The sequence below is a fragment of the Balaenoptera ricei genome, chromosome 1 (assembly GCF_028023285.1).
Source record: "Balaenoptera ricei isolate mBalRic1 chromosome 1, mBalRic1.hap2, whole genome shotgun sequence".
NCBI lineage: Eukaryota > Metazoa > Chordata > Mammalia > Artiodactyla > Balaenopteridae > Balaenoptera > Balaenoptera ricei.
This window is the reverse complement of record NC_082639.1, coordinates 176,511,611-176,523,808: the sequence shown is the minus strand read 5'-3', so window position 1 is coordinate 176,523,808 and position 12,198 is coordinate 176,511,611. Positions and strand designations below refer to the sequence as shown.

The following is a 12,198-nucleotide window of genomic DNA, read 5'->3' as shown; positions in this document are numbered from 1 at the left end:
CTCATGCTCTTGTGAATGAGGTCGAGCTGCAGCATCACAGAGACTTCCGTTTACACAAAGGACTCCTTCATCCCTCAGACCCGTAGGGATGCATTTGCTTGTTTATGCACATGTGCAGTCAGCACAGAGGTCCGTGTGTGGAGAATGAAAAAGGTGAAGGAAAAAATAGGGAATTATGAGGTGTTTTCATCACAGAGGAGAGGCTTTCCTGTGTGTATGTGTGTATGTATGTGTGTGTATATGTGTTTGTGTGTGTGTGTATGTGTGTAAGTGTGTGCATGTAGCTTGGTGGTGTCATTTCCATAAAGGTCATTAAAGACCTCTGTATGCCATACTTTTACTGCACATGGATCTGTGTAATACAGAAACATACCAATGTGCATTACGTTGTACTGTAACGAGAAAGAGTTAATATCGGGACATAATAATGTAGATATCTCGGCTCCGAAGAGACTGTATTTTTAACGTGAGTCTTTCTTTTGAAGCTGATGTGTATTCCATAGGTGTGTGTTCTGCAGGCTCTTGTGAAGCTCTTGTGAAGTATGCATTCCTTACGACCTCTTAGAGGGATGCAGTCACAAAGGAGCCACGGTAATTACAGGACGTGGTGATGGGAGAAGTAGGATAAGAGCTGGGTCTGTTAGGCCACTTTCCGAAGGATAATCATGCAGTGTGTCAGTTTGTTAGACACGCCCAAGGTGACCCAGCGCTGTTCAAGGAGGCTGCAATTAAACAGGGACAAAGGGCTATGTTTATGCCTCAGTGGAAGAGAAGCTGTTTACCCAGTTCTGATTCTAAGACCCCACTTTCTAGTACTTGGAAATTCTACTTTCTTGCTTTTTCTCGTCATTTTCATTCCCAAAACAAAATATGTTAAGTAGAAAGGGTAAAATATGTCTAAAATTGTTTACATTGTCAGGTGATTCTTTGTCATCATAGATAGATAGATACAGATATGGATATACAGATATAGATGTCTGTCTGTCTGTTTATCTATGAAGTCTCTGTGAGGTGTATGTCCATGTGTATGTGTAAAATTCTGAGAAGTAGTTTCTATCACTATAAATGACTGATTGTTCAGGGGCTTGTATGTCACTTGATCATATATGTCTTTCTAATGAAGTCTGTTAGTCAATAAGAATTTACCAAGGATGGACTGTGTAAACTACGGTGGAAAAAACTCTGTGGAAGAACAAGAAAGGAGTGTTTTTTGCTTTGAAGAACTTCCCCGTCAGATCAAGCATCAGAACATACACAACCCACAGAAATGCGTGAACACCTACTGTTATAGGTTGAATTGTGTCCCTTCAAAAAAGATATGTGGATGTCCTGACCTTCAGCATCCCATAACGTGACCTTATTTGGAAACAGGCTCGTTGCAGATGTAATTAGTTAAATTAACATGAGGTTACACCATGGAGTAAGGTAGGCCTCTAATCCTATATGGTCAGTGTCCTAAGAAGACAGGCATGTGCACATGGAAAGATGCTCAACACCCCTAATTATTAGAGAAATGCAAATCAGAACTACAGTGAGGTATCACCTCACAGCAGTCAGAATGGCCATCATTAGGTCTACAAATAACAAATGCTGGAGAGGGTGTAGAGAAAAGGGAACCCTCCTACACTGTTGGTGGGAATGTAAATTGGTACAGCCACTATGGAGAATAGTATGGAGGTTCCTTAAAAAACTAAAAATAGAGCTACCATATGATCCTGCAATCCCACTCCTGGGCATATATATGGAGAAAACTCTAATTGGAAAAGATACATGCACCTCAGTGTTCATAGCGGCACTATTTACAATAGCCAAGACACGGAAGCAACCTAAGTTAGCACTGACAGATGAATGGATAAAGAAGATGTGGTACATATACACAATGGAATACTACTCAGCCATAAAAAAGAATGAAATAATGCCATTTGCAGCAACATGGATGGACTTAGAGATTATCATACTAAGGAAGTGATGGTTTGTGTTTGCCTGACTTCAAAGCCTATGAGCCTTTCCCCTACACTAATGATTTCCAAAGGCACTTGGCAAGTGCCATGGGTTCTTCAAAGAAACCAGAGGAACCACAGAGGGTATGGAATGAATCGGCAAAGATGGGCAGGATTCTGGCTTAAACTGGGCCTCACACCTTACATACACTAGTGAAGTTCTACTTTGTTCTGCTGTATACAACACAAGACAGGGTGTTGATTAAAGAAAACAAGGCCAACCAGAAAAGAAGTAACTATGGATACAGCACCAGGTTATGGCTTTGGCTCTATACAGTTTAATACTGTTATCGTCAAGCTGATGAAGACATTGCATGCACAGTGGCTGGTACTATGACGAGGATAGTTTAGATGTTGAAGAGCAAACAAGGTTCAGAGAGATTCTAAAATGCTAAAAACCCAGCTCAGATAAGAAGTTCAAAGTTAATGGAGATATATGTGGAATTTCCATTTAGGTTCAAAAATGAATTGCGTCAATATAGACTAGAACAGTAGTTCTCCTAGTGGCCCTTGGACCAGCAGCTTGTGCATCACCTAGGAACATGTTAGAAATGCAAATTCTTGGGCCCCAGCCTCACCCCTATTAAATCAGAAACTCTATAGATGTTTCAGTAAGCCCTCCAGATGTGTCTAATGCAGGCTAAAGTTGGAGAACCACTGGTTAGAAAAACCAACCTTCCTTCTCTCTTTGCCTTCCTTCATTTCTTTGTCTTTAGTCCATGTCCTTCCCAAGAAAGGACTTGGGGTAGAAAATCTGACTTAATGATTTGTGTAAGAACAAAGGTTTTATTTTACAAAAAGTTTGGAATCAATGGTGTGATGTGGCTCCTGCCAAAAATAAATAGTTTGCATTAAAAATAGTGACCAGAACAAGGGAAGCATGAGGCTCCCCCCTCCCCATTTGGCATATTCTGTGTATTCGCCATATTCCGCTAGACTGTACCTGGAATTTGTTGAGGAACTGATTTTAAGAGGGACATTGAAAAGGGGCTTGACAAGGGTGGAAAGCACCACAAACCTTGTCTTGAAGGAAGAAGTTGGGGGAAGCCATCTCCTGTGATGGGGGGCTGACATAGAGAAGAAAGAGAATTTTTCATCTTGTTCCAGAGAGCAAAATACGTACAATGTTCAAAAGCCCCCTCAACTGGTATGAACAGGGCAAGATGTTTCCAGGCTTTTCCTACAGGGCTTTGGTAACCCAGGTAAGTCCTTCAGGCTTCTTCTCCTCCTGTTGTAGTATTCAGATAATAAGGGCTAGGATGTCTACCTCACAAGGTTTTGTGAAGACTGAAAAATGTGAAAATGTTTCACATTTTTGAAAAGCTAACATCATTGTATGAAGATGAGGCAATGGTACTATTATTAACTAAGACGAGTTGATGGAAAGTTTAAATCCAAGATAAAGAAAAATTTCAACCTACCAGTTGGCCCAAAGTGGGATGATCTTTCTCAACAAGTAGCAAGTTCACTGTCATTGAGAGGTCTTCAGATAAAGCCAGAGATGTTAGAGGATGAATTGTTTTGGTTTGGAGAGACGGCCCCTAAGGGCCTCTCTGACACCAGTGTTTCATGACACAGACATTAGTGCGTGAGATGAGGCAGATCTAAGAGAATGGTGCTCAGAGCCAGCGGAGTGAACGTTTAATTCAGCATTTCCTCATCACTCCGTGCACACCACTGCAAACATTTTAAACACTGAAATATATTTAAACATTAAGTACGTTAAAAACATTTAAAAGGAACAAGATGGGCCCACACTTGTTAACCTGGTGTCAGTTTTTCTCTCCAGCCCTATTGTTAAATTTCTCTTTCCATTAGAAGTCTGGTTGAATGGGCCCCTGGGTCCTTCTGTAGATCTGTTGATGTCTGAATATGGAAAGTAAAATCGAATCCCCAATGCTTTCTTATACCTTTTTGCGATGTCTCATAGGAATGGAAGAGGTGTCTTTCACGAGGTCTGAGCCAAATCCTGAGTTGATTTATAGCATTATTCCTTTAAGACTAAGCTCTCCTCTGGCTATAATTTTGCATCTAGAGTTCTGTTTCTTTTTTTTTTTTCTTCCTTTTGGCCCTAAACTATTGGGTAACATCAGTGACTTTTGCCTCTCTCCACTCCCTGACTGGCTGGTTTCCAGTGGCAGAGAGATGAATGGATCCTTTTGTGTAGGGAGTTTTGTAATTCAGGGAAGAACTGAGAGCTTTGCCAAAGGCGATATGTAGGTATTTTACACATATTACAGATAATGTGTATATATCAATAACGTAATGAAGGTACCATTCAAGCATGGCTGTGGGTGGTAGGTAAGCAAGAGACAGCTAAATCTCATTTTTAATATATTAGAAGCTCTCTTCTAATTCAATCAGGAACAGTTGTTGTTCTGTTATTTAAAGACAAAAAAGTCAGTTAAAGCAGGGAATTATAAAAACATGAGTTGGGGGGCAAACTTTATATTTTAATTTAAAACATATGTATGTGTATATATGTGTACAACACACACACACAAACACAATTTAAATGCTGAGTTTTTTATAAAATACCGAGGACTTTTCATTGACTGTGGCTCTGCCTATTGCCAATCCATGTCTTATTTTTTGCCTAAACCACATCCATAGTACATCATTAATACTTTCTAGTTTTTAGTTTCTTTGAAGAAGAGAGAGACGTTTCAGGACAATTGCTAAGCAAGCCGAGTGCAGGATCCTTCTAGATTTTTAACATATTATTTCCTTCTTTGATAGTTGTCTCTCCCACATCTAAAATTAGAAAAGAAAATATATTGTGGTAAAATATACATAACATAAAATTTACCTTAACCATTTTTTAAAGTATACTATTCAGAGGCATCAAGTAAATTTACAGTGTTGTACAACCATCACTGCTATCCATTTCCAGAAATTTTTCATTATCCTAAACGGAAACTCTGTGCCCATAAAAAAAACAACTCCCCATTCCCACTACCCCCAGCCCCTGGGAACCTCTAATTCTACTTTATACCTTCATGAATTTGCCTATTCTAGTTATCTCATATAAGTGAAATCGTACAATATTTGTCCTTTTGTGTCTGGCTTATTTTACTTGGCATAAAGTTTTCAAGATTCATCCATGCTGTAATATGTCAGCATTTCATTACTTTTCATGGCTGCATAATATTCTATTGTATGTATATACTCCATTTCGTTTATCCATATATCTGTTGATGGATACTTGGATTGTTTTCATCATTCAGCTATTGTGATTAATGCTGCTATGAACATTGGTGTACAAGTATCTGTTTGAGTCCCTATTTTCAATTCTTTTGGGTATATACCTAGCAGTAGAATTGCTAGATCATATGGTAATTTCATGTTTACCTTTTTTGAGGACCCACCAAACAGTTTTTCAAAAAAAAATTTTTTTTAAGCAATTTGTCTTTATGAAGACTTTCTAAGGCATTCAGCTTGGTTCTCACAGAAGCAACAGCTCTCTTCACATTTGGTCCTATATTTCATCAGTTTCTAGACCATCTAATTAACTTGTATAATTACAATATCATGGATTCCCTGGTGGTCCAGTGGTTAAGACTCCGCACTTCCAATGCGGGGGGCGCGGGTCCGATCCCTGGTAGGGGAACTAAGATCCCGCATGCTGCGTGGTCAAAAAAATACAATATCAAGTCCAACTATCATAAACAGGTTTAGAAACATATACAATTGATACTTGGTAAGCATGCAACTCAACTGCTAAGACCAGAAGTCCTTGGAACATACTAGAGAGTAGCTTTCTGGCAATAAACCCCAGGGTGCTATGGGCATCAGCCAATACCTATTACAGAACAAATGGAGAATATTGGTTAATCTGTCCAGTCAAATGGAGGCCAGTTAAGAGAGCTTTTACCATTCAATTAAATTACCTTTGTCATGATAAGATGTATAAAGGAATTTAGAAATGACTGTGGCTCTAGAAAAAAACAAAACAAAACAGCTGCACATCCAGGACTGTTAACATTCAATACACTTGTTGTTGGGAGACTGGAGAAAGGCACACAGCAAAGGCTAAAATAGAATGGGAAGTTGACCAAGGTGGTCATTTTTGTATCAACTCTTGGATTTAAGAAAGTTCTAATCGATAAGAGCCGTAGGTTAATTTCCTTCCCTTACAGCTTCACTTGGCGTGGGTGATAAATGGAAGATAAACAAAGAATAGGGAGATCGTGCCTATTCTTAGAAAGAAAATACCTTTCAGGTTAAGATTCAAGACTTTGGGATGTGATTAGAAGGTTTTCTAGCCAGTTCCGAAATGAAATCACCAAGCTGTAGGAGGAGAACTTTTATACAGCAGCGTCCATCCTTGTTGGCGACCCAAATGATTAAAGGTTTGGGAAATTGCCCCTCTAAATATGGGCTAAAGGAACTGGGTTTATTTAGCTTAGAGAGGGAGACTGAGCATGCTGAGGGGGACTTAATAACAGTCTCCAAGAATATGAGGGATATTCTATGAGTGATGGAAAGCAGCTGTTTCCTGTTTCCACTGAGGGCTGGATAAGAAAGAATGGAGTTAAATTGCAACAAGTGGGTTTAAGAACTACTTGGCCATAAAGTTCAAGACAACAAACCCACAAGACCAAAGTCACTTCTCTGTTTCAGAATTATGTAGCTCACTAGCTATCTTTCTTGGGTGGTTTCAACTGGCCTGTTCTTGAGCTAGTAAAAAGATATGGAGGACCTTTCACCGGTGTGAGACTATGAAGTTGTCCAGTGTCAGAACCTACCAGTGTTCTGTGGCTGAGGAAGCACTTAACTTCTAAGGAGATTTAAAAAGAAAAAAAATTCAGAATCTCTTTGCTCCCCCTTCATCTGCTTTTAAAGCCAGATAATCTAGATTTACTTCTTCTGTATGAGGTGAAAAATTTCCATAGATTTGCCAGTGTGTATTTTCTTCTGCCCACTTGGTCAATGTGGTCACGACTTTAAAAATAAAGTTCTTTGTTTTTAGTGAGATGGTGTATACACATACATGTGTATACATACATGTATATAGGCATGTGTGTATATATGGTGTCTTAAGTTATGAGATATATACACATGTATCTCATAGATATTGTAGATATTTGATATATGATATAGATATATATTTATCATATGTAATTAATTCAACAATGAAAGCAATGTTTCATTCTAGACAGTGTGTCTGTATGTTAGGGATATGAAGATGAATAAGATATACACCATGCTAATTGGGAGCAAAGCAAATAAATACACAAAACATTATGAAATAATGCATCATTATAGAAAGTCATCTAGGGGAAGAAATTTAAAGACAGAAAAGTGAGTTTGGGGAATGTTACTAGTCTTTAGCCAACGAGGCAGATGGAAATGCCTGAAACTTCTTCTCACCTATTGTTTCACCATTGTTATCCTGTGTTAGGTGAATTTTACTGTTTATTCTGAATTGGATAAAGGGGTGTCTTAGTTGCCCAACTAGGAGTGTTTTCAAGGCAAGGTTTCATTTCCAGAGGACTGACCACTGTTAGGTTATATCTGGAAAATTATAGGTTTTTATCAACATTAACTGTGTATGTGTTCCACGTGGGATATTTTCATCTTGTGCCAACATTTACTATAAGCTTATTAGAAATGTTTGCCTCTATCGTTGAGTGTTCTCTGGCATCTGGGCAGGGGTGGGGTGGACCATAATCCAGCCCTGACTCCCACAACTCTTTTGGTCTTCAAAAATCCAGCATTGAAGGAGGAAAAATGACCTGGGGTTGCTTTAAATCACTCATTCACTGTGAAGCTTTGGACAAGTTACTTAACCTCTCTGAGTCTCACTTTCCTTCATCTACCTGACAAGAATGTTTTCAGGACTAAATTAAACGCAATAGTATGCTCCAAGCTCAGAGCTCATGTGCCCAGCCCTTAAGGCATTGATTCACAAAGGGCATCTCTTGCCTATGGTAGCATCATGATTGCCTCTAGACTGTCTTCCCTCGTGGGCTTTGCTGGACCTTAGGGGCAGGTTTGTAGGGTAGGGTTGGTCTAAAATTCATGAGGGCACCTGAAGTCCAATTGTATGATTTTTTTCCCCCTTTTCTATACTTACTCAATCCAGAAGAAAAAAAAAAAAAGAGTCCACTATAATGCCAGATGTTCCAGGAAGGATTTGTTGTCAAACTACTTGAAACAAATGATGTGCACACATGGAAGGAAAGTGCGTTGTAAAATCAGCAGGAAGATTATGCTTTTTTTTATTTTACAAGGTTTAAAGGAGAATAAATCAGTCTTCTAGATACGCAGGTAGTCATTTAATAGACATTGATTAAATCGAGTGCTGTGCTTTGAAATGATATCAAATTGAAGACATGATCCCTGCCTTGGGAGAGTTTATGAACTTGTTGGAGAGACCAAACATGTATATATGAAATGACCACAGAACGGTTAGACTCAATCTCAGGAAAGGAAGTATAAAACAACAGGGCTTGAGCCCGTAAGTACTGAGGAAAGGCAGGATACAGGTTTGGGTAGGGATTTAATATAGTTCTTGGAGACTTAGGGTCGTGGTTTGACGGGTTCATAAAACAGTATCATTTAAAGACAGACAGAATTAAAAAAAAAAAAAAAAAACCAACCTAAAATGTTCACTTCCTATAGAAACCTAAGAACATACTGCAGTTACTCTTAACTTATTTGAAATAAATGCAACCGTCTAAATTCTCAGCGTTCAGGCTGATTTCCTTTCAAACTCTCCCTCCACACTGTGCCAGACTGCTCCTGCCCAAATTTGTTCTTCGTCTGTGGGATATGGAATATCTTTATAAATCGAAACAAGTCACCGGGAGGGTAAAAATCCCAGCTAGAGACCTACCTCAAAAGCTGAGGCGTGCCGCATATTTTAATGGCGGTGGATCTAGGAACCAAGGTTAGGACCTTTCTCTCTCTATTAGAAGAAGATTTATAATTCAGAGCCTTCTGAGGGTGAGCCTGGATCCTCTGACCTGGACCCATCCTCCAGCCCCTCCCCACATCCCAGCTCCCCAAATGAAGTAAGCAGGGAAGCAGGACAACACAACCGTTAACTTAATAGCGTAGAATTTATGGCTGAAATCTTGCAAAGCTTATGTCAGCAGAGGAAAATAATTACTGTCACTTTCTTCGAGACACTTGGCTTTATGGTTGCTGTCACCTTTATCATAACACACAGCTGATTTAGTAGCTCTGTTTTTCATGGCAGATGGCCTGGTGTTATGTTTTTACGCATGTGGACATGCTAGTGAGATGACAGTACATGGAGGGACTGGAGTGGGACTAAATTTAGATAATGAACTGGAGTACTGTTAATGGTTTGGGTTTAGTCATGCTGTCAGTATGCCAGCTGAGCTTTTTTCACTTGCCCTTTCCTCCTCTAGATTCTCAAATCCAAAGATTTAACATCTCCAACCCAGCGCTACATCGACAGCAAAGTCGTGAAAACCAGAGCGGAAGGCGAATGGCTCTCCTTCGATGTCACTGATGCTGTTCACGAATGGCTCCACCATAAAGGTGACCACCACCCTCTGTTCTCCTCCTTCGATGTTCAGTGACCCTAAGTTATTGCAAGTCGATTGCAGATTGAGGGGTAGTAGATGCATAGACAAATGACCTCCTTGACTTAATGTTTTCCAGACAGGAATCTGGGATTTAAAATAAGTTTACACTGTCCCTGCTGCACCTTTGTACCATCGAATAATTACATCATCCCCAACAAAAGTGAAGAACTAGAAGCGCGATTTGCAGGTAACTGAAACTTGGGCGTATGAGGTGGGGGGAGGGAAGGGCCTCTGTTGATAATCTCCTGGGGGGATGAGGTCAGTTTGCATGTGAAAATGAGATTGCTGGGTGAGGCCCAGGGAGTTTCATTTGTCTGGGCAAAGATATGGTTGGGGAAAGATATATGAAGGCAGAAAGGATTGGAAGAAAGGGATTCCTTCCCAGTTTACGCTGTTCGATGCCCCGTGATGACTTGGCAGTACTAACTGACAGACTTACCAACCTTCCAGACTCTTAAATAGCCTGTTAAGCCCTTTATTCTTCACTTGAGCAAACCAACATTCCATCTATGCTAATATTATAGAAGAAGAAGATCACATGCATTCAAGGACATCCATTGATTATCCCCCCCAAACCCAACGTCGTCAGGAAGCCACCACTGTATCTCACAGAGGACGTCCTCTCCCACCACAGCCTCTGTAACTAACCTGACCTGTACCAGAACACACCCCCTCTTCTAGCTGGTGCCCAATATTCCAAGTGGCTTCCTTATCAGACTTTCACAATAGTTTATAAACACATAACAAGGTTTTAGTTGCCCCCCTAGTCTTGCTCACCTTTTAGTGAATTAGCCAAAAGTCAAAGAGGATGAGGAGATGCCAAGGGTTCAAGTCATGTCTTACGTTAGATAACAAGTCGTTGGAGGACGACAGTTGAGGGGGGAGTCTGGACCAATTGCGGGTGCAGCACTGGCTCCACACCACCAGGTTAGGGAGCTAATGGCCCTTTCCTAACTCACCCCACCTGGGACCTCCATCCATTGGCAGAAGGCTCCAGTGGGCCTTGCTCATGGAAGAATCCTCCCAGCGGTCTAGAGGTTTATTTCAGTCTCTAACCTAGTCATGATTCTCGAGAGTATGGAGATTAAATGCTTAAGCTGTCAGTCTCCTGAGTGCGCTTTGGGGAGCTCGAGTCTCTCCATCTCAGATGGAATCAGGAAGGCGTGGAGGATGTCATAAAATCAATGAAAAAACCCTTTCTTCACAGCTTCCCAAAATAGCATTAGGTAAGGGTGGGTGACTTCTGTTTCACTTGAACCTCATTCACTGCTGTTTAGTGTAAGTGTCAGTTTAGGTTCATCAGGGAAGCCTTTGACTTGAGCAGTCCTAGGAAGAGAGGGGACCAGCAGGTGACACGTCCTATGGCCATGTCATCAGTCGTTGAGGGGTTGAGCACAGCCCACACTGAGGACTGACTAAAACAAATAGTCGAGATTGCCCTTGGACCAGAGGTCAAAGACTTCTTCTGTAGTGACTTTCGTAACCAACAGGCCCTGCCTTGGACACGGAACTGCCTTCTGACAAGAGCCCCGTTTAGCCGTGTTCCTTGTCACCTGCACTAGTCCTATCCATTGCCGCGGGGAGTGAGCCAGCTGCTGCTGCTATGTGGTCATCACTGCTATTTGTGACAATAGAAAAGGAAAAAAAAAAAAAAAGATATGGCTGATTCTATTTGATGAAGGTGAAGCTAAATGTTTATTACCCGAATGCATTTTTTCAAGGTATTGATGGCACCTCCACATATACCAGTGGTGATCAGAAAACAATAAAGTCCACTAGGAAAAAAAACAGTGGGAAGACCCCACATCTCCTGCTAATGTTGTTACCCTCCTACAGACTTGAGTCACAACAGTCCAACCGGCGGAAGAAGCGTGCTTTGGATGCAGCCTATTGCTTTAGGTAAAGGAAATAAAAAGAAAACAGAAAGTAACTGTGTTTGTTTAACTTTTGTACTGCCTATGCCCCCCCCCCTTTTTTTTTTTAACTAAAAATGGACTTGAACTGCAACTCATTGCGTAAAACCAGGACTAGAAAAGTAGAGCCATAGTATTTCGTAACATCATCCTTTCCGGAGGTTTAAACAGTTATTTCTATGCTGTATTCATCAGTTCTTTAGCAATGAATCTACTGTGAAGGGAGAAAACTAGCCCCCTGAACTTTTTCCCCAGATCCCTCCGAAGCACTTTGAGGCTGAAGAAGAAAAGGAGCTGTCTGCTCCCCAGAGCAAAGTTAGGTTTCTTTGAGGTGCAGGATGGGGGTCCCTAACTGGGGAGACTCACCACCTGTAGAAGCCTTCACTCTCCCTGCAAGGTACCCATGGTCAAACCTTCTTCACAGTAACAGTGGTGAGAGAGACAGAAGAAGGATGCTATTTGTCGTGCCTTTTACTAGAGAATATGAGAAGGGAGGGTAACATAAATGTATCTCCCATTTCCACATGAATTCATGGAGGGAAAGTGTGAATGTTCTTCTGTATTTTTTTCTTTTTCTTTTTTCTTTTGGCCGTGCCACAGGTGCAGCTTGCGGGGGCCTTAGTGGCTTGCGGGGATCTTAGTTCCCTGACCAGGGATTGAACCCGTGCCCCCTGCATTGGGAGCACGGAGTCCTAACCACTGGACCACCGGGGAGTTCCCCTT

At 40.9% G+C, this 12,198-nt stretch overlaps 1 protein-coding gene across 3 annotated transcripts in view; it reads left to right on the top strand.

Moving 5' to 3' along the window:
• The window catches only part of TGFB2 (transforming growth factor beta 2), an 82,197-nt gene that overhangs the window by 63,627 nt on the left and 6,372 nt on the right, over window positions 1-12,198 (top strand). For 2 of the 3 annotated variants that reach the window (XM_059942358.1, XM_059942349.1), the window contains 3 exons: window positions 9,383-9,515; window positions 9,639-9,749; window positions 11,284-11,461. In XM_059942358.1, coding sequence (XP_059798341.1) covers window positions 9,383-9,515; window positions 9,639-9,749; window positions 11,284-11,461 — 422 coding nt within the window. The remainder of the gene's footprint in view (window positions 1-9,382; window positions 9,516-9,638; window positions 9,750-11,283; window positions 11,462-12,198) is intronic. The other variant, XM_059942368.1, reaches the window with a different exon arrangement.